The 23,407-nt window shown below is 32.3% G+C and overlaps 1 protein-coding gene across 1 annotated transcript in view; it reads left to right on the top strand.

Moving 5' to 3' along the window:
• Positions 1-23,407, top strand: part of LOC132728202 (exocyst complex component 8-like) — a 38,423-nt gene that overhangs the window by 547 nt on the left and 14,469 nt on the right. Inside the window, exons 2-10 of the mRNA XM_060713837.1 lie at positions 3,286-3,435; positions 8,964-9,059; positions 10,000-10,100; positions 12,095-12,237; positions 13,559-13,712; positions 14,021-14,165; positions 15,182-15,331; positions 15,738-15,789; positions 18,418-18,562. Coding sequence (XP_060569820.1) covers positions 3,286-3,435; positions 8,964-9,059; positions 10,000-10,100; positions 12,095-12,237; positions 13,559-13,712; positions 14,021-14,165; positions 15,182-15,331; positions 15,738-15,789; positions 18,418-18,562 — 1,136 coding nt within the window. The remainder of the gene's footprint in view (positions 1-3,285; positions 3,436-8,963; positions 9,060-9,999; positions 10,101-12,094; positions 12,238-13,558; positions 13,713-14,020; positions 14,166-15,181; positions 15,332-15,737; positions 15,790-18,417; positions 18,563-23,407) is intronic.

Raw genomic sequence — 23,407 nt, 5'->3', positions numbered from 1 at the left:
TTAAAAACTAAGTTTTCAGGCAAACATTTTTCAACCTATAACGTTTTATACATTTTAGAAGTGTTTTAGTATTTTTTTTAAAGAAATGGTTAGTTATAAGAGCCTGTACTACAGTACAGTAGCCAAAAGTTCTAGCTGTATCCAAGGCACTTTAAAGGAAATAACAGAAAAAATACATTAATTAATATTCATACTTGTGTTTGTAGAAGAAGAATTTACAAGATATCAATGAAAATCAAAATTTTTAGGGGATGGTGCAATTTAAGCCGTGATGATAGTTTTTAAATGAAAAAACTAATGATTATTCAAATCACAGATATGTAGACAACGGATAGTTAACTCTGAAAATAGACGAGAGGTTCAGACCCACATCCTTTGCGCGCTTTAGTGATTATCGGGCTTTCCCGCTAGTCTCCGATTTTCATGCGATATCCGCAAATTATTGCTTATATTGCCGAAATGGATTTTCATCGGAGAAATATTTGTGTGGAAAAGTGTGTTTTGTACGTTTTAGAATAAATAACTATTGCTTCTTATATAAGTAAAAAATGTTTAGTCTTTTTTATTGATGTACCTCCGGGAATTCAATATGGTGGTATTTTGGCTACTTTTACCCAGGATGCATCAAATCTTGCAAAATCTCACGACATATGATAACTTGCGGGTACACAATTCGGCCGATACTAACATCACAGTCTCTTCTCCATCTTACATTTAGCTCCATGTTAAAATTTAACAATTTTAAATGACATACAGTAAATAGTCTAACTCATCGTAATTTCTACAGATTATATTGATGTAATCATAACTAAGAAAGGAAATTTCAGGTTAAAACAAAACAATTTTCACTAATAAAGCCAGTGGTCGAAACTAATGATAAAAGTTATAAAGAAAATTCTGATTGCGCCAACTGTTGAAAGTTGCTAGCTGTTTGTTCATCCTTAAAATTTTACATAAAAAAATATTTAAATAGATTTGAACATCAGATTGCTAATTTAGGCAATTTCCAGTGGTAGCTCTAATAAAATTATAAGAAAGTTATTTTAACAATTTCAACTTGTTTAATAACCCATAGTTTACATCTGGATTCAAACACAGTTGAAAAAAATGATTTTAGATTTTATAGATTGAAATACAATATAATTCTGTATAAATGACAGAATATCATACAGAATATCATCTGTAATATTAACTCAAAAAAAATTATTTGTTATGTAATAAAACTGGCAGGTTATTAACTTTACTTATCATTGAAAAAATGTAGAACAACTGGCCCCCACAGTGTGTATAGGCTATCGGTACCTGAATCATGTATGGCTAGAACTTTTGGCTAACATGCCCAGAACTTAGATAATGTAACATCACTTTGTGGACCACAAAATAACTGGTATTAATTATGCCACTTGGGACAATATTGGCCTCACCCTGGTGATCACTTAGTTTTTATATTTTGTGTAATAATTAAATGCAAACACACTTTAGTTATGTTTTGTGAAACTACAAATTAGTACAATGGCAACAGCTAAGATATTTAGCATGTAGCATTACCTTTTGAATGTCTTCAAAATTGATACTAAACTTGCCCCAGGGGTCAAAATTGGTCCGTCTGGGGTCACTTGATTACAGGGAAACATATTTAAGTCTTGTTGTGTGAAACTACAAATCTCAGAGCATAGATATTTAGTATATAATAATTTGTAGATTTCTACTAAAGTTATACAAATCATGACCTCAGTCAAAATTGGCCCTGTCCTAGGAGTCACTTGCTTTAACTAGACTAAGGTATAGGTATATAAACACATCACATCTTTTTGGGGATAAATACTACCACTGCATTAATTTTGGTATATAGCTTTGCCTAGTGAACATCTGTTCATATGTAGTGATTTGTTTGCAAATGTGTTACTAAATATATGATATATATATATGTTATAAATGATAATTCCTATGTTGCAACTTGCACTGCATTTTAGGTACAAATATGAGAAAATGAATACATGTAGAAACATGGCAGCAATAAGCAAACCATGAAACATATCATTTAAGTAAGAGTTCTTTTACATGACATAACCTGTCTCAACAATATCATGATGTACATCTTGGATAAGATTAAGTCAAAATGAATACACTGTTAACAAATTGACCTGCGGTTGTATATACTTGCTTGTTCTGTGGCAGTTTTAATACTGATTCTGCTAACTACATTTGAATCGAAAGGCCATGACCTTTAAGTATGTCGATAACTTACACATGATCAGTTTTCAGTACTACCTTCTACAATGGCTTCATTCTTTACATGCTTATTTACCATTGTAATGAGCATGATCTTCACAAGTTATATGTACATAATTATGTTTATATCCTAGGTTATTTAGGCATACTGGTTTCATATACACTACATTCAAATGTAGTTAGCAAAATAAATACCTATGGGTTCTGATGATGCATTATTATGGCATCCATTTTTAGCTTGACTATTGTGGTCACACTGGTTAAGATTTTGTTACAAAACTACTGAAGTCCCCTTCAAGGGAATGAATTGAAACTTCTCACACTTCTCTGTGATTCAAACTGATGGGCACAAGTCCCATAACTCTGAGTTACAGAGTAATGCCCCTTTTTATACTGACAAGCACTGCAAATAGTCAAGCATGCTGTCTTACAGACAGTCCTAGTTTCCAACTAATGCTCTTTTAAAACAGGTATAGTTTCCTAAACAAGTCGTATTTTGGCAAGTTAGAGTTATGAAAAATTGTACTAATTGTACAGTTTCTTTTTCTTTATTTGATACTCACTAACTTGTACAATAACCATGATCTCTGCACAGAAGTTGACATTGCCATGGCATTCAATTTTCATGTGTAATATTTCATTTACTCACACCATATTTGCAAGGTTCATAACTTTAGCACCTATATTTAATGAATTATCTCCCCATCCCATTACCTCAATAGTTAGAGCATTTGACTGTAAATAGGGCGATCCTGGTTGATTCCCAGTCGATTCCCGGTCAGTACACATCACTTTCGGTGTGATTGATAATCTACAGTCATTAAAACTGTACCTCTATGTACAGAAGTATAAATAAGTTTTCAAAGGTGAAAGGTAAACTGCTTGACAGCCTGCCAAGATACGATAAGGTGGCTGAACTATGCTCTGGTAAATTCAAAGTGGTTTACTGCCGTGAGCCAGAGGGTAAACTACCACCACCACCACCTTTTTACATAGTTTTTTTGTCTCAGATTGTTATTTTTTATTTACTCAAATGTTTTTATTTGTTTTCAGATATAAGCAGGTTGTCAGAAGAAGGGGAAATGCCATTGTTGGAGATGAGACAAAAGGTCCATATACTCTCTGAGAAAACTGCCCAAGAGCTGAAGAAAAATGTCTACAAAAACTACTCACAGTTTATTGAAACTGCAAGAGAAATATCCAGTATCCTTGCCATTAAATTCAAACTTAAAACATTATTTAATATCAGAATCAAGGCTTTGCTTTGAACATTTATCAAATGTTTATTACAAGTTCTTTATGGTTGTTCCGTTACAGTTTTTAGGAGTCATTAATTTTCTAGCTTGACTATATTAAGAGTAAAACGTGTTACTGTATATAAGTGGATATTTTTGCATCACAAATTGTTTGCGAATGTGAAAAAGTGGACTTTTTGTGTGCTGAAATATTTGCGAAAAATATGATTTATTGAATTTAATACTGTTTTTGTGACATCTTCAATTAAGCAGGGCTGGTACATGTTAAGAAAATGTCGTTATTGTCATCGTCCTATTCAGTAATTTAAGACCTTTATTATTTATATAGTTGATTGAAATATTTATTGTTAGTTTGATAAAGAACCTGATCACACATTTCTTTGTCATATTTTGAATCATTCCTATGAATAACCTTATGTGTTATTGAAACATATATTATTTCATTTCATGACCAAACTTAAACAAACAAGCAATGAGAAAAATTAATCTCAGTACCTGAACAGTCAAACTTATTCATTTAAGATGTTGTACGAAAACATGTTTTCAAATGATAAAAGAAAGTTTGCCTAGAAAGAAGTAATTTTTGCGTGATCAATTATTTGCGAATAATTTCAGTTTGCGAAAATGGCAAATATTTCCATGTCACAAAATTAACCACTTATACACTTTGTTGTCCCTCACCTTTTTTGGAAGGTCCATAACTTTTTCATCCACCTTGTGATTTTAAAATGACAGGGCACAAATATTCACCACAATAAAATGATGTTTCATGTGCAACACCAAGACCCTTACCTCCAAGGTCAAGGTCACACTTGGAGATCAAAGGTGACCATTGTCTGATGGATGATTTATATTTCATATCCGATCCATAAGATTCTGCTACAGTCAGGTTATCATTCCATTGCTGTTGCCATACAGAAACCTTAACATTGGCATTATCTTTTTATCTCTTAATGGTTTGTCTTCATACTTGAATACAACAACCTTCCACAAGATCTTTATGTAAATCAGGCTGAACTTTAAAGGTCAAATGTTTGGACTTTGCTTGATTTTTGTTTTAATTAAACATATTTGTTTAAGCTTGATTATGAAACAAGTTCTTGCAACTTATATTGATCGCTTTTGTGTCCGCTTCCTGGAACCAACCAGTACTGATGTCATATGAAGAAACATGGTCATGACCCGATTAGGGCTGGAACCCATGATCCCTGGGTTGAGAGGCATACACCTTAACCACTAGGTCACCACTCTCCTTTTGCTGTAATTGGCTATAACTTTCTTATTTGTAAATGGATTGTCTTCATACATGGACACAACAATCCTTTAGACAAGACTTTCAAGTGGACTCAATTGGTTATGACTTTCACTCATTAATGACCTTGACCTGTAAGGTCAAATTATTGAATTTTGATTGATTTTTACTATAATTGGCTGTAACTTTGAAATTTAGGATGGATCGTCTTCAAACTTATGCATAACAACCTTAAGGACAATGTCTAAACGGGGATCAAACTTAATTATCTTGACCTTGAATGTCAATTTATTATTATTTTACTTTTTTGCTATAATTGGCTATAATAATTACTTTGCAAGAAATGAATGGGTTGCCTTCATACTTGGGCATAGTAATCCCCCTTTCACTTTATATTTTATCTCTTATAACAAAAATGACATGTTTAGTTATTCAGATATGACCTTGACCATCAATGTCATATATTGAAGTCAGCTAAGGTTGTCATAACATTGTTATTTATTTACGGATTTGATTTATCCTTGGAGGAAGGAATCCTTATGATAAAACCTGTGTTGAATAATTTAAATAGAACATTGTCCTTTTTGACCTAGTCATCAGGATCAAATTTAATTGAAATATCTTAAATTGTCATATCTTTGTTTTGATTCATTCTTGGACAATAGAATACTGACAAGATGATTAATTCTAATGTGACCTTGACCTTTGAATGACCTTGACCATTAAGGTTAAATATGAAATTCTATTTATATTTTATACAAGAAAACCATGTTTTCTAGCAGTATTCTTTTCTACAATATTTTAATTGATGTGTTTGACTTAAGAAATAAGAAAAGGTTGAGCATGACCCCAGTTGAAGATTAACCCTCCACTTGTATTGAAGGGTCAGACATTATCATCCACCAACTCATTTTATTAATGAAATAATTTCTAGTTTTTAAAACATTCATAATAGAAACACATGTATATAAAAATAATTAACTTCCTAATTTCTAGCACAGTTCACAGTTAATATCTGCAAAATTGTAAATCTGAAGGTAAATTGTAGGTATAGTCATATAAATAAATGTGTTTTGATTATTATTGTAAAGTAAAGAAAGGTTCATAACACATGTTTAATGTATTGTCATATGCGAGAAAAGAGTAATCAGTATGGTAACTTTCTTATTTAGAAACCTTTTTTTTAAATACTCATTTGCCCAAACTAATTTTCAGCCTCATTTTCTGTATGCTATTTTTAGTATCATGTGTCTTTTTCAGGGACATGTATTATAATATTAAAATTGTGCAAGCTGAAAATAGAGATAAACTAATGTTGCATACCACTATGTAAATTTCAGGAATAATTTTCAATGAAGCAGGCTAGAAATTTTGGCATTTATAAGTATGCACTATACGGATGCTTAAAGAAGCATTTGTTTCATGAATATAATAAAAGGAGAGAGAAAAAGAGCTGTCTTAACTTAATTATAAAGTAAGGCTAAATCTTGAAATGGCAAGTGACTACTTTAGCATAGGGTCTTAAGCCTCATTGATTTGTTCCTATCTATTTGATTTTCTTATCTTTTTTTAAGCCTCATGGATTTGTTCCTATCTATTTGATTTTCTTATCTTTTTTCCCCATTTTCCCAAGATACTTAAGTAATGTAAATTTTAAAGGGCACTAACTCTTCTAAAAAAAATAAAGAGATTAAATGCAATTTTATGATGTTTGGTAAAAATAAAGACTTAAACTTTTGTAATATATTGATAAAGGGGAGATAAAAACAGTAGATAGTTTGAAGTATGATTGGTAGACTAGATCTGTGGATGTTCTGTGCATAAGGGAGCAATAAATCAGACGCAAAATTCTGGTTCAGATATTTATATATCAATTTGATGAGGGGAAATAACTAGAGTGAAGCACTATCTCATAGTTGAATGGAAGCAATAAACTTCCTGTTATTTTACAACAGTCTACAAATACAATTATTGCATTGTGTTTCATAAAGTAAAATGGGCAATAAATGTGGAAATACCATTTTATTTTATTCGAATATCTACAGTCGGAGAGCTATATAAAACTTTTATCTATAGAATATATGGTTTCTACTGGGAGATGCTTTATAGATAAATCGTATACCATATAAATGAATATTTCAGAAATTATTGTGTCGGGGAGAGGGGAGACTTGTTTGATATCTTTTCATGATAAGTGAACAATTCCTAAAAATCATTACTATTCTGGTTTCTCCAAAAGATATGAATGTTAAAGTGTATTTTTAGCTCGACTATTCGAAGAATATGAGAGCTATTGTAGTCGCCCCGGCGTCAGCGTCCGCGTCGGCGTCTGCGTTGGTTAAAGTTTTTTGTAAAGTCAAATATCTCAATTACTACTTGAGATATTCAATTGAAACTTACAATACTTATTTATAGTAACAAGGTACATCAGATTGACAAGTTGGATAAATCTGCCTACAATATTGACAGAATTATGCCCCTTTTTAACTTAGAAATTTTGGTTAAAATTTTTTGTAAAGTCAAATATCTTAATTATTGCTTGAGATATTCAATTGAAATTTAAAATACTTTTTTTTATAGTAACAATGTAGATATTCAATTGAAATTTAAAATACTTTTTTTATAGTAACAATGTACATCAGTTTGCAAAATTGCATTACTTTGCCTGCAATATTTGCAGAATAATTTGCCCCTTTGAAACTTAGAAATTTTGGTTAAAGGTTAAAGGTCTTCAAAGATATTTACTTGAAACTTTACACATGCACTTAGGGTCATAATTGGAGGGTCATAATTGTATGTCACTGACCAAGTTCCATAACTCTATCTTGCATTAAGGCTGATTCATATCCCCTTTTCTACTTAGTCTCTTGGTTGATGTTTACATGCAAGTTTTACATATCTCAATAACTATTAAAGATATTTATTTAAAACTTCACATATGCATTTAGGGTCATAATTGTAGGTCACTGACAAAGATCCATAATTCTATCTTGCATTTAGGCTGATTTTTCTCGCCTTTTTCAACTTACAAATTCATGGTAAAGTTTTGCTTGTAAGCTGTTATCTCAATAACTACTGAAGGGTTTGTGCCTTTTTTGGGACAATTTTATGCATTCATAATAATAAGGCAGTGACTTACTTGATAAAACATCTTAATAACAAGCCTTTGTACCTTTTCTGTCAAATTTATGTATTCATAGGTAATTAGTATTATTATACTCAATAAAACACCCTTGTGACATTACCTTCCAAATAGTCAAGCCATAACAGTATAATTATACTTTCTCTAAGGCCTATAACATGAATTTATAAAAAAAAATAGCCCTTTTGTGAACTTAAAAAATTTAACATTATCAAGGCTCTTTTACTATCAAGCACTTAGAATAGTCGAGCGTGCTGTCCTACTGACAGCTCTTGTTGTATAATGGAATGAAATTTGTATTGGTCTCTATTGCCCTTTTCAAAATATTCCCTACAAAATAAATTGACTTAAAACTTTCAGTACTTTCTGTAGTTCTTGATAATAAAATTATTATGACTCATAAATGCTTTTGTTTCCTTGTTAAAAGTTATTTTGATGTGGACATACGCCTGTTCTCCAAAAGCTGAGGAGGAATCTGAAATTATTGTAAATAACATTTTAATATATCTATTTAGAAGTTAATGATTACAGTATGATGTTTTCTGAATTTTTAGTTAAGATATTACAAAAGACTGGTGGGGTCATTACATCTTAATGAATTCCCAATTTCATCTTCACTAATTTACAATTTCATCTGTGTGAATTCACTTTTCATCTTCATGAATTCATGATTTCAATTTCACAAATTCATGATTTCAACTTAATGAATTCACGTTTACATCTTCAGGAATACAATTTCATGAATTCCCGATTTCAACTTCAAAAATTCACGATTTCAACTTCACGAATTCCCGATTTCGTCTTCATGAATAAAATTACAATTTCATCTTTGTGAATTTACGATTTCTGAACTTCATGAATTTATGATTTCAACATCACAATTCCAACTTCATGAATTTAAAATCGTAAATTCATGAAGCTTAAATCGTGAATTCCTTATCATATGTTGAAAATATGAATTCAGACACGAAGTTTAAAATCGGGAATTCAGTAAGTTGACAATTTTGTTGGCCCACTGGTCTTTCGTAAGATACAGAAACAATTTGATGACTTCATACCATTCTTTAACATAGTTGTACAGTCCTTGAAGGAGAGATGTATCAAGTGAGTCACATGTTAACAGAACAGAAGCAGCTGATGAACACAATGTTAGAAATGTCCCTCGTTAGTGATAAAGGTATTATTGATAATTTGATATTTTTTTTCTTATTCACTGTCAGCATAGATCAGTTATTAGTGTGTGTGTGTGTGGGGGGGGGGTATATAGATTTGCCAATGTCTGTCCACCCTGCTGTTGCTCTGTCACACTGTCTGTCAGACTCTGTATAATACAGCGGCAAAACTGTGGAGTGTTGGGGCATCACTGTCCTGTCCATACATTTCTAGTTTTTCAATAAATAGTTCCAATTAATAGTCATTTTAGGAATGAAAATTCTTTCTATTATTAAAATTAATATTCATTTATAATTCATATAAAGTGTACCTAAGAGTGAAAAGCAAGTTATTAGATTGAGATATAAATAACAATATAGTAATTATCAAAATTGTTCTTTTTTAAAATTTTACAGGAATGATAAGTATCCTGCTACCTTAATTGTTTGACAATCTGATATTTTTTCTTGTTCTGTATGTCAACAAAGATATTAACTAAATGCCACAGAAATGTCAATCAGAAAAGTGTGCAGCCTGACCGGGAATTGAACCTGGAACGTTCAGAATACCATTCCAAGACTCTACCAACTGAGCTATCCAGCTGCATATACATCTTGTCTCCTAATAGTGAACAGTTCTGAAGCGTGACATAAATTCATCATTTTGTAAAGAAGCAAGTTTAGTTATTGATAAACTATAACTTCAAGTGATTCTTTACTCCGGTGACTATCATTTCCCAGTATTAGCAGTTGTAAGGGTATATATCCTAAGCTACTACATGTACTCCATGATAGTTATATAAGCTTATAATTATAATTATACAGTTTTATAACCTGTCAAAAGAATTTATATCATAACATTAATTTTATAATGTTTGCAAAGATATAAACTTTTTTTCATTTTAGGTTATTGAAATAAATACATGAACGTATCAAATTGTGATATTTTGTTCAATATTTTTTCAGCTGTTGTTGAGGAAGCTCCGAAGGAAGCAGAACCGGAAAACCCGGAGGAGGAAACCCGGCGTAACCTTGCCTTCCTGCTAGAGAAAGTTGAGGGATGCTCTGTATGTATAAGATGAAAATTATCTATATATTGTCACCTTTGTGCAAAAACTGGTTAACTGCTATTAGATTTAAAAGAACTTAACCAGTAACTGCACTAATTGTTAGCTTACCTTTGAATTTAAAGCAAGTACTGTAATTAGATAATAATTTTACACAAAAAAAAAAAACCTTGAACTTTACATGCTTTTCAGGTTTAACGCAGATAAATTACATTTACTTGCCTTACTGATTCATGTATAAGTTTAATACAGGTATAAAATTGTTTAACCAATAGTGAGTCTTTTGGATTTTATTAGAATCGATTTGCTTTCAACTCTTATTTATTAAGAACATATTACTTGTAAAATAATAAATTTATTTGCCAAGACAATAGCTCACTGAATGGGTCATATTTTTAGCTCACCTGTCACAAAGTGACAGGGTGAGCTTTTGTGATCGCTTTTCGTCCGGCGTCCGTCCGTCGTCCGTCCGTAAACTTTTGCTTTAAATGACATCTCCTCATAAACCACTGAGCCAATTTCATCCAAACTTCACAGGAATCTTCCTTTGGTGGTCACCTTTAAAAATTGTTCAAAGAATTTAATTCCATGCAGAACTCTGGTTGCCATGGCAACCGAAAGAAAAATCTTTAAATATCTTCTTTAAAACAACCCTAAGAGCTAGATCTTAGATATTTGGCATGAAACATCTTCTAGTGAGTGTCTACCAAGTTTGTTCATATAAAAGCCCTGGGGTCAAAATTGGCCCCGCCCCAGGGGGTCATTGATTTTCCCTATATGCATATAGTAAAAACTTAAAAAATCTTCTTTTAAAGAACCCAAAGAGCTAAAGCTAAGATATTTGGCATGAAACATCTTTTAGTGAGTGTCTACCAAGTTTGTTCAAATAAAAGCCCTGGGGTCAAAATTGGCCCCGCCCCGGGGGTCATAGATTTTCCCTATATGCATATTGTAAAAACTTAAAAAATCTTCTTTTAAAGAACCCAAAGAGCTAGAGCTAAGATATTTAGCATGAAACATCTTCTAATGAGTGTCTACCAAGTCTGTTCAAATAAAAGCCCTGGGGTCAAAATTGGCCCCGCCCCAAAAACTTAAAAAAAATCTTCTTTTAAAGAACTCAAAGAGCTAGAGCTAAGATATTTAGCATGAAACATGTTCTAATGGGTGTCTACCAAGTATGTTCAAATAAAAGCCCTGGGGTCAAAACTGGCCCCGCCCGGGGGGGTCATTGATTTTCCTTATATGTGTATAGCAAAAACTTAAAAATCTTCTTTGAAAAAACCCAAATAGTTTAGATATTAAGCATGAAACATCTTTAAGTAAATATCTACAAAGTTTGTTCAAATAAAAGCCCTGGGGTCAAAACTGGCCCTGCCCCAGGGGTGTCATTGTTTTTAACTATATGTGTATAGTAAAAACTTTAAAAATCTTCTTTTAAAAAACCCAATGAGCTAGAACTTAGATGTTTAACATGAAACATCTTCTTATGGGTGTCTACCAAGTCTGTTCAAATAAACAAATAAAAGCCCTTGGGTAAAAATTGGCCTGGGGGTGGGGGGGGGCTATATACAGGTGAGCGACCTCAGGGCCATCATGGCCCTCTTGTTTAGTTTTACCAACAGATTTTTTGTTCAGTTCTGTTATTGTTCACTATAGAAACTATTAGTTGTCTAATACTTATTCAAGAAGCTCTTAGTTCTAAACAATGCTCATGTCTTACGATGAACATGGTCATTAGTAAAGTAAAGAGTGAGGTCTAGACCTGCTTATAGCAACAGGCCACTTATGTATCAGCTATTTTCTCCTTAAATTCTTATATTAACTTGTTAAAGGCATTTGCAGAATGAAAATTGTTTCATAAGATTTCTGTGATCAGTTTCTAAGATCATGCAAAGTTCAAATTAATCCTAATTAAATGTTAAGTTAACATGTCTAAATGTCTTTAGCAAAGAGCTTTAATCTTGGAATTGTCATGTTTTATGTTTGTCTTTCAGAGTGTAACAGAAGTTCCAGGTAGACAACTAATACACAATGGAGACCTGGCAGAATTACACATGGAATCATTCGCTCAAGTGCAAAGAGTTCACATGTTCTTGCTGAATGACAGCTTAATGATTGCCTCCTGGCTTCCAAACAGGTTATATATTATATCATATACACGTAGTGTAGATATTTTGATATGTTATATGAACAAATATGACACAAACGAAAGAAATCTGTGGAGTAAACATCTTGTATACGCATCATGTTTGATCCTGAATTACTTTACCGATGGAATAGCATTATGTTATGGTTTCAAAAGTGAGTAGTTTAAATATAAGAAGCCTTCAAGGTATATATAAGAAAAGGGTCATATTATAAGAGATATGACTTGGTTAAGTTCTTGTATTTGACTTTAATGGATTTTACTAGACCAGATTACATTCAGTGCTTCATACTTTGTGAGATCCTCGATTCTCAATGTGCAAAATCCACTCAAAGCAAAGAAGAGTTCCTTGATCAAAATACTTTATAGAAACACTTTCATTTATAATCATGAATAAAGGAGCAAAAAGTCTTTCTGATTACAGCAGTGTGTATTAGGTCTGTTGACCTTTAAGAGAATCTTTAAAATGATAATTTCTTTGAACACATGGGTACACATGTTGCGAGTTGCTGAGATGTATATCATCACCTTAGTGCAGTAACGGGTTAAGTCCTTCTTAATTTAATAGGAGTTAACCAGTTATTGCACAAAGATGACAATATGTATTTAAGTGGTGAAAAAACTTGTTATAAAACAAGTATAGAATCCAGTGCTCTTCTGAGGTTACTGCCTGTCTTTATGAAGTATTATGTTATTATTTTGAATAAAAAACAACAAAAAAACAATTTGTTGAAAATGCTGCCGGTACAGATCAGAATATCTAGCTCGGGGGGTAACTGTATACAGCAGTTAAGTGGCTCCCGAGAGCTAGATATTCCTGTTTGTGAAGACAGCTGGTGTTTGATTTTTTTTCTTGCATTTTTCGAATTATATTTTATATTATATTTCAAAGAAATGATATTTTGAAAAGAAATTACAAAAACTAATATATTGATTTAGCACTTTATTTCTTATGGTAGCATATGGATTTATAACTTCAATAATAATGGCAATAATGACGTCTTCCTTAGAACAAATGTGTCAGAAGTACCTCTTAAAGGTGTTTTTTTAAATGGAAGAGCTTTTTTATATTGTAAAGTGATCTCATTTAAGAGTCATTCTTTCAGAAAGTGATTATGTCACATCAGAAAGACAGGCAATAAAAATTACATTGAGAATGATGTGTGAAATTTTATTCTTTAAGATGAGGGCCAGGACGATATAGATTTCAAATTGTATTATTTCAGACGAGGGCCAGTACAATATAGATTTCAAATTGTATTATTTCAGATGAGGGCCAGTATGATATAGATTTCAAATTGTATTATTTCAGACGAGGGCCAGTAAGATATAGATTTCAAGGTTTATATGAACTAGATAATCTTGCCATTGTAAACATAAGAGATGCTGGTCCAGTTAAAAATGCTTTCAAAGTGTTAATGTTTCCTGACTCGAAAATCTACCAAGCCGATAGTGCCAAGTCGAAGGTAAATATTCAGAGATCAGTTGTTTAACTAATTAACTAACTATAGCTTACAGTACTTGCTATAAGTTACTAACTAGCTAACTATAAGTAACTATATACATGTAACTATAGCTAACTATATAACTATAACTTTCTTTTACTAACTACATACTCTCCAGGAACGATGGTTAGGAAACTACCCGCCTATATGACTGAAATACTGTTGGGGAAAAGGCCTAAAATGAAACAAACAAACAAAAACAAGCTAACTACATTGTTACTACATATAACTAACTGACTAACTAAATCAGTTTATAAATTATATTACAGAGGCAATGGCTGGATATTTTAGAAGACACAAAAAAGAAAAAGTTAGCTAGAGACAAGCTGAAGAAAGAGACTGTAGCCCGGCTGGCAGAACAACAGATGACGGCCTCTGCTCATGCCGCACAGAAACAGGATGAGGATAGAGCCTGTAAGTAATCTCAGTTCTTATAAACGTGATGTTTTAAAGGCTATACTATAGTAACATTTAGCCATTTAAAGGCAAATTGTAAAAGCGACATGGCCGAGTGGTTATCACTTTGACTAGTAGTCTTAACAATTTTTTGCCGCGTGGGTTCAAACCTAGTCTGGGGCAAGCAGTTGTTTTCTTGAACAAGAAACTTTACACTCGTTGCTTAGTACTGGTTGGTTCCAGGAACGGATTAGAGAGTGTTTTAATAAGTTAACAGTTTCCATCACAATCAAGTTAACAGTTTCCATCACAATCAAACTAAAACACATTCTTATAAGCTAAAATAAATTGAAGGGCCTTTGTACATGTGAATTCTAAATTGTCATAGGCCAATCTGTATTCATTATATTTATATTCTAGCTATGTTAACATCATAAACCTTTGAGATAATGCATATTTTATATTTTAACACTTGCCATGAGTTTATCAACATAAATCATGAATATGGCACCCGCCTTGGTAACAAGATATCTAAGACTTGTAAACTTGCACTCATTAACTCAAACACAGCTTCCAACACAATCAGACTAAAACACAAAACACATTCATATAAATTAAACTAAATTGTAGGGCATTTTGAACAAGTAGAATACAGCACACATAAACTCATTACTTAAAAATTCACCACTTGTAAACTTAATATTCATAAGCTTCAGATTCATAAACTCAGACTTGTAAACTCTCCAAACATAAACTATCACTGATTAACTCACATCTCATATAAAAAGCACTAGATGGAAGAGCAGGGCTTTTTTCAAAGGTTGGGGAAGCAGCCCCGCCCTTAATTTTTTTTGGAAATTATACATTATTTTTGCAAAAGGGGGAGAAAAAACTTTTTCAAATTTTTAGGGAAAACTGCATGATTTTTAAGAATTTTTTCTTTGTGGAAGCGGCCTTTTAACAGCCTCTGCTATAGAAGGAAAAAAAGCCCCTGAAGAGGGACACAGTTTGTTAAATTGATATTTTGTCTTCAGTATCAGCAGAGACAGATGAAGTGGATAGTGCTACTGATGCCATGGAAACAGAGTTACTAGCAGCTGATTGGTTACAGGAACTGCCAGAAGATTTAGATATGTGTATAGCACAGAGAGATTTCGAAGGAGCTGTTGACCTTGTTGAAAGAGGTAAACTTTAATATCTGCTCTCTTGAATGTTGGTGATATTACATCATGAATTTCTTAATCTATAAAACTAGTTTTCTTGCTGTACATGTGATATTCTTTTCCAATCAACTTAGAGCTGTCACCTATTCAGTGCAAAGCTTATTGACTACCATTCAGGCTTTGAATAGGTTAATCATATTACTTAGTTAGTAGTACTTGTTACTCAAAGAAATCAGCTGTTTTGTGCAAATAAATGCATCCTCGAGGCGACTGCTTTTAGAAATTTTACTGTAGAAAGTCTTTGTGCAAGGTAAGGTTCTAAGTGATATTTCTGAAAGAAAGAAACAAAATAATTTGTTCTGTTATTTGACAAACATATTTTTGGTCATGATTTAATTGACAGTATTATTAAACAATTTCATTTCAGTGAATGACCAGCTAAAAGAATGTCAGAAAACTCCTGCCATCAAAGAATTCAGGTACTTTATGCACTATTTTATACCATTAGGACAAAGACAAAACCTTCTCTAGTAAAGCTGGTAATTCTCTGTTGACATTTGTTGTATTGATGTAGAACCCAAGCGAAAGAAAATATTGAGATTATAAGTTATTAGTTATATCTTTTACTCTTAACTGGTACCAAATAGAAAACGGAATTCTTTCTTTGCTTGACTATTCCAAGAATAGGAGAGTTATTGTACTTACCAATATATGGGCATCACACTTTTTTTGCATGCAAGTTGGTATCTCTAAAACTACTGAAGAGAATGGGTTGAAACTTCAAACACTTGTTCTCTGTGATTATCATATATGATGGGCACATGCCTCATGACTCTGAGTTACCTTTTTATGCCCCCACAATGTGGGAGCATATAGATGCCCCCACAATGTGGGAGCAGAAAGCGTTGCACTTGTCAGTCCGTCCATCCGTCCCGAAATCTTGTGAACGCAACTCCTCTTAAACCGAATGGCAGATTTTGCTTAAACTTACAGGGATGAACAACCTTAATGTGTAGATGGTAGTAAAGGAAGGAATTTTCGCTGTGACCAAATTTTACAGAATTATGGCCCTTTGTTGATTTTTTCACTAGATACTATGTATAAATTTTGTGAACGCAACTCCTCTTAAACCGGATGGCAGATTTTGCTTAAACTTCCAGGGATGAACAACCTTAATATGTAGATGGTAGTTAAGGAAGGAATTTTTGCTGTGACCAAATTTAACAGAATTATGGCCCTTTGTTGATTTTTTCACTTTATACTATGTAGAAATTTTGTGAACGCAACTCCTCTGAAACCGGATGGCAGATTTTGCTTAAACTTCCAGGGATGAATAACCTTAATGTGTAGATGGTAGTAAAGAAAGGAATTTTTGCTGCGACCAAATTTTACAGAATTATGACCCTTTGTTGATTTTTTTCACTATATACTATGTAGAAATTTTGTGAATGCAACTCCTCTTAAACCGGATGGCAGATTTTGCTTAAACTTCAAGGGATGAACAACCTTAATGTGTAGATGGTAGTAAAGGAAGGAATTTTCGCTGCGACCAAATTTAACAGAATTATGGCCCTTTGTTGATTTTTTCACAAGATACTATGTAGAAATTTTGTGAACGCAACTCCTCTTAAACCGGATGGCAGATTTTGCTTAAACTTCCAGGGATGAACAACCTTAATATGTAGATTGTAGTAAACGAAGGATTTTTTGCTGCGACCAAATTTAACAGAATTATGGCCCTTTGTTGATTTTTTCACTTTATACTATGTAGAAATTTTGTGAACCCAACTCCTCTTAAACCGAATGGCAGATTTTGCTTAAACTTCCAGGGATGAATAACCTTAATGTGTAGATGGTAGTAAAGAAAGGAATTTTTGCTGCGACCAAATTTTACAGAATTATGACCCTTTGTTGATTTTTTCACTATATACTATGTAGAAATTTTGTGAATGCAACTCCTCTTAAACCGGATGGCAGATTTTGCTTAAACTTCAAGGGATGAACAATCTTAATGTGTAGATGGTAGTAAAGGAAGGAATTTTTGCTGCGACCAAATTTAACAGAATTATGGCCCTTTGTTGATTTTTAGTTTTCAACTTGTGGCACATGTTGTCCAAAAAATATTTGACCTAGAGTCATAAGATTGACAGAACAGTGGTGTGTGGGGGCATCTGTGTCCTATGGACACATTTCTAGTTATGGAGTTATGTCCCTTTTATTTATGTAAAGCACTGACCACTGTCGAGCACATTGTTGGTAAACAGAAAGTACTTCTATGTTACTAGTTGCCTTTAAAATTGCAACATTTTTATGAGGACCATAATTAATTTAAATCTTTATATAATCAAGCATTATAACAACATTAGTGCTATAAACTTGCTAGAATAAATCCAGACATGAAAGGGAGATCACTTCTTCAGGGAGGATTTTAACCTATGGCAGCTCATTTGGTCATTCCTGTTCAGAGAAATTGTATAAAATCATTGTTGCCCTCTGCAAAATTAAACAAAATATGAAAATCATTAAATGATAGTCTTTGTTTAATGTCATTTGAAAATATTTATAACATTTTACTGCACATTTTATGACACCAATACTGCACATTTTATGACAGAAAAGTAAGGTCTTTACATGTCATGTAATATACAGTAGAATCCGTACTTATGACCACCCCAAAGTCTTTGTTTTATAACATTTAAACTATGTATGACATTTTACTGCGCATTTATGACACCAAAGTCAAGTCTTTTACATGACATGTGTTATACAGTAGAATCCCTACTTAAGACTTCCCTGAAATTAAGACCACCCCTATAGTAAAACCATTTTTAAACACAGAATTTTCTGTTCTTTTATATGTTAATGGTTACTTTATCCAGAATTAAGACCACCTGCTTTTCCACTTTTAAGACCACCAGATTCAGTCCAATTATTTGTATTATTCTTTATTTGACCCCACTATTGAGACCACTAAGGTCAACATCTTCCTAGATCTTAAATTTGTTGTTTTTATCTCCTTGAATGCTCTTAGGCGTGACATTTGTATATCATAATTGTGTAAATGTAGTAAGTATTTTATAAAATTTAATGTCATTTTACTTTTACAGAGCTAGGATTGATCACAGAGTGAAGTTGCTAACAGAAGGTTTGATGAGTGAGTTACAGGTGTCACCAGAGCGGTCCCTTAGGGGAGGTCCTCGTGCTGCCCGTAGAGCTGTAGCCCAGTTAATACGCCTAGGAAGATCTGCACAGGTGAGAAAAAATATATTTTTATATCTTAAAGAAAAGCAGTTATTTAAAACTTACATAGTCTGTTTGCTTGTTTGTTTAGGGATCCTTAATTTATTTATCATTTTATGATTAAATAACAAAATTAATAATCTTGGGGACTTTTTTCTTCCACTAGTGTCAGATTCAAATAATTTTAGTGGAGATCTTTGGTATTACCTAAAGAGTGAAACTGATTCCGAAAATCCAGTGTTGGATTACTAGTTACAGTGGAGCCTTGCTAATTCGAACCCTTCTAATCCGGAATCCTTTCTTATCCGAACGAAGTGTCCGGTCCCGACTTTATTCGTTCTATTTACAATAATAAAAAACCTTTCGGATCCGGAACCTGTCTACTCCGAATTCTGGACGATTTTTTCAATTTTTGTTCTTATTATACTCTAAAATTTACCTCTCGGATCCGAACAGATTTTGCCAAATGTCACGCCTTTATTCAAAATAACAAATAATCGCACATCTGGCAGGTGTAAACATACACCAAACTGATGTGTTAATGGGTGAAACGTATGATCTGCGAAGGTGTGAAAATTATACTTAGCTTATTTCATATCTTCTATAATTGCTTAATTGATTGTTTTTCGTCACCTTCAATAAATATTTTGATATAATGCAATAAAAATATCTTTTGATCCTTTGTAATGGATTCAATGAAACGTGATTAAGCAATGAAAATTAATAGAAACTGTCAGTGAATTCGGATAGTCGCTGAATCGGATAAGAGTAAACAACAATTGACAAATGCTGGTATGAATATTTAATTATGTCTCGGCCTCCTGTTAAACATCGTAGGTTAACTTACCCTTGAGGAAATAATATTTTTTTGCTTATTTATTTATTTTCATTTCTTTATTTTTGTATTCACATGTATTAGAATGAACGATAAGAGACTGCAAAAATAAAATATCTCAATTGCAATTTCAAATGCATTCCCGTTTTCTTTCCCTAAACTTTTTTGCAAATACATGTAACATGAAAAAACACGTAAAAGAACCTTCTAATTCGGAAACCTTTCTAATCCGGGAACCTTTCTAATCCGAACCTTTCTTCTGGTCCGGACGAGTTCGGATTAGACAGGTTCCACTGATTACTAGTTATAAACAAGTGAGCAAGGGGACCTCCAAGATCAAGTGGTTATGGTTGCTGACTTTAATACACTTGCTTCTCACTAATTATTGTTGTCTGATTGCTTCATTTAAAGAAGCATCCCAATTATCCTATGGAAGGAGAGGGGATAACTCATATATCAAGCCTAAAATAAAACAGGAAGTGTATGGCAAAGGGGTCTCAAGGTTTAGAAGTTCTCTTCCATCAGTAATATCAGTACAATGTGTCCTGTACAGTGTAAGTAAGATTGAAAATAAAAAATAAATAAAAAGAAAAGGAAAAGGAAACAAAGAAATGTGAAAAGTGAAATTGTGATAGTATTCCACATTTCTGTCAAGAAAAGATCTCTGATGGGAAGAATTTGGTGATTGTCTATGTATTAAGTTAAAATGTATGTGCATGTATTTTCATTTTGAAAAAAAAAAACCTTTCCTTTTTAGTTGATGTTAATTACTTTTATACATTTTCATTCTTTCACAACAACTTACTTAAACCATTTTAAAGGAAAAAGGAAATATTATCACCAAACCTTGATTTTTTTTCTAGATTTTAAAACAAAAACTATTTTACTTTAATGGGAAAAATCTGAATCCCCTGTGAAAATATCAAGTTGCTGATATAATTGCTTTTTAGCTCAACAGAACCAAATGTTCAGGGTTATCTATTACTATTGGCTTATAATAATAATGAAAACTAATTCCTCTGTGCCAGTGGATCTCAGACATTGAGTTTAATGATCATTTGTCTCTCATTGCTGCTTCAGGAATTACATGTCTGTGGGATTACTAGTCTGTTATTTGCAGTAAAAGTGGTTAGAACTGGTTAGTTATCCAGGAAAGTCGATTCGGTGGATCAACAACAGAAATATTACCAAACAATAGTATGTTAAAATATGCACAAAAAACAACAGAAAAGCAAACAAAATACTTTTGACAATAATAGTCAGATTCACTTTTAAAAATAATAATTTCTCTACAAAACTTTTCTTATACCAATTAACAATGATTAATGGAAGAAATCATCATAAACTTGGTAGTAAATGTACGTTGGTATGTGGATTTACTATCACTCAGTAACATTAATTAGTACTTCACTTAATCAAGTGGGTTCAAAAAAAAAATTACCAGCCTTTTTACTGGCTGCTGGGTCTAAAAAAAGAGAGATTTTTAAACAGCTTCTACCCATTATTGGATCATTACTGAACAATTGTTTGTGGTTACTTAGGAATTAAGGCAACTTTAAGGTTATTTATAAAATTTAGTTTTGACACCATCTTCAGACCATGGTTCCTAGAAATTGAACAATTTCCATTCAGGTGAGCAATGGATAACTGTAATGACTTTCTTGTTTCTCTAAAGATTGAAAAGTCGTGTACTCAGTATTTATTGAACATAGACAATGTTAAATCTATTTTGAAATGCATTTGTGTGAGAATAGATTGTAAATAACCTGATAGTCTTCATGCTCCACATTTTACGAGGATCAGGTGTATTACTCATCCATTTTATGTCACTTAACAAGATTACAGTATCAAGTTATATGTGCACATGCAATGTTAATCAGTGTTAATGGAAGCTTTTTACCATTTCTAATTGCTCTTGTAGAGGCTTGAATTGCCAGTGCAGGTCATCTAGATGTTTGATATGATCATGAAAGCTTCTAGTTGCTCTTATGACAACAGGAGCTTTGATTTCAAATGAAAGCTTCTGAATGATTAATGAAATAAGTTGTATAAAAGATCTAATTACTTTGTATCAAATTAAACAGAGTTTTTTTTGTTCTAAGTTTATTTGTTGTTTTGTCTGTTTGCTATTGATGAAGGTTAGATTTTCTCCTGTGTGTAATCTGATGACTGCATAACAGTCCTTTTGTAATTGAATGCACTGATTTACCTCTATCTGGCATTTTAAAAAGAGGCTCAATAGGTTTTGATAACCTTTGATGCTTTCTGCTTTATATAGTTTAGATTTGAAAGTAATATTTTCTATTATTTGTGGGTTATATTTGGTACAAGAAATAATCACTCTGTCGGCTGTCAATATTTATTTGATTGTAACAAATGCTGTAGGGATGTTTAAATCATTCAAGATCGTATGTTATTCTTGGCTCATAATGTCCTACGCAGAAACATGGCTGTGACTTATGTAGAGCTAGAACCCATGATCCTTGGGTTGAACTAATGCAGCAGAGAAATTAATTTGGTTTAAATGGTTTACCACATCTAATGATTCTTACAGTATGAGTCAAAAAAATGATCTGTCTCCTCAACAAGTCTAATAAGTTAGACAAGGTTTTTTTTTCCATGCATGAAATTTGAAAATGCAGTTGTTAGGCATTGAAAACAAATATTGCCAGTTTAAGACTGTGTTTAATATGATGTAGATTTAACCACCTTTGAAAATGGCATTATGGGGCGGGAAATAAGGTCTCTGCTGTCAAAATAGTGCAAATTGTGATACAAGCATGAAACTTTCAGGAAATTATCTTTAGACCATGTAGATTTCAAAAGTGAAGTGGGCCCAAAAATATCTCTGCTCATTCAAGATGGCCGCCATTTTCAAGATGGCCGCCATATAAATTTGATGTACATAATAGATCATTCATTCCAATTTTTTGTACAGACCTGAAACTTTCACCAAAGCATGCATATAGTTTCCCCTTTTCAAAAATTTAAATTTTTAAGCAATTTCTCTTGCATATTTCTTCAGAATCCAAGATGGCGTCCAATAAGGCTGCCAATTTTAATGAAAACTGATATATCTCTTTTGTAGTATAATTTTTTGCACACGGTATGCGTATTTCCATATAAAATTGTGAAATATATTAGAAAAAAATCAAATTTTAGGTTAACCACATTGTTAGTCATGTTTTTAGTTTTTTGTACAAAAGAAATCTTTAAAAAAATCAAAGAAAAAGTGCCATTTTTTTCATTTTTCTCTAACATGGTTTTCTAGGTCTATGTACAAAATTCCAAAAGTTACATAGTTTCTTAAAGTGTATTTGATATTCAATCAACCACTATGTTTTATTGTATAATAATTGTAACAAAAACAAACAAAAATGTGAAGGTTTTTATACTTATTAAAAGTGGGTGGGGTAAATTTATCAGACAATTGTAGTACAAAATAACGTTTTTTAAGAATTCTTATGCAAATATTCACTGTAAAGGTATTTTATTGTATTAAGGTATTTTTGTTTTCCTTCAGGTCTAGAGGGTGTACTAAAATATCAATAAATGCAGATACAATCATATGTATACATTCAGTTATTAAATTGGTTTGCATGATATAAGTTGTTTCAATAGTCATAATATAACTTGATAATTGTACAGAAAGAAGACTGAATATTCATCAACGAACCATATGTTAGATAAAATCATGCCTTTACCTTAGTGAAATGTTGTCTATTTATGAATACAATTATTTCCTGCACAATTTAGTCTTGCTAAAAGCTTGTAACAGAATGATTCAAAGTTATATTTACTTGCACATCATTGTAACCAAGTATAATTGAATAAGTACCGTCCATTTCTAATAACTTATGTAGACATGATATTTTCAAAAGAAACAAAAATTTAGGCGACTGATACATCATATTATCTAATGACTAGGTGTGCTAAAATATGTATCAATAAAACCGCTTGACCCACATAACAAACATAGCTTATACTTTGGAATATAAACTAAATGACGATCTACACTGGCT

Source organism: Ruditapes philippinarum, unplaced genomic scaffold (assembly GCF_026571515.1).
Source record: "Ruditapes philippinarum isolate M1 unplaced genomic scaffold, ASM2657151v2 ctg4221_1_1_1_1, whole genome shotgun sequence".
NCBI lineage: Eukaryota > Metazoa > Mollusca > Bivalvia > Venerida > Veneridae > Ruditapes > Ruditapes philippinarum.
Note: the sequence above shows the minus strand (reverse complement) of the source record. Positions and strands in the feature narration are given on the sequence as shown.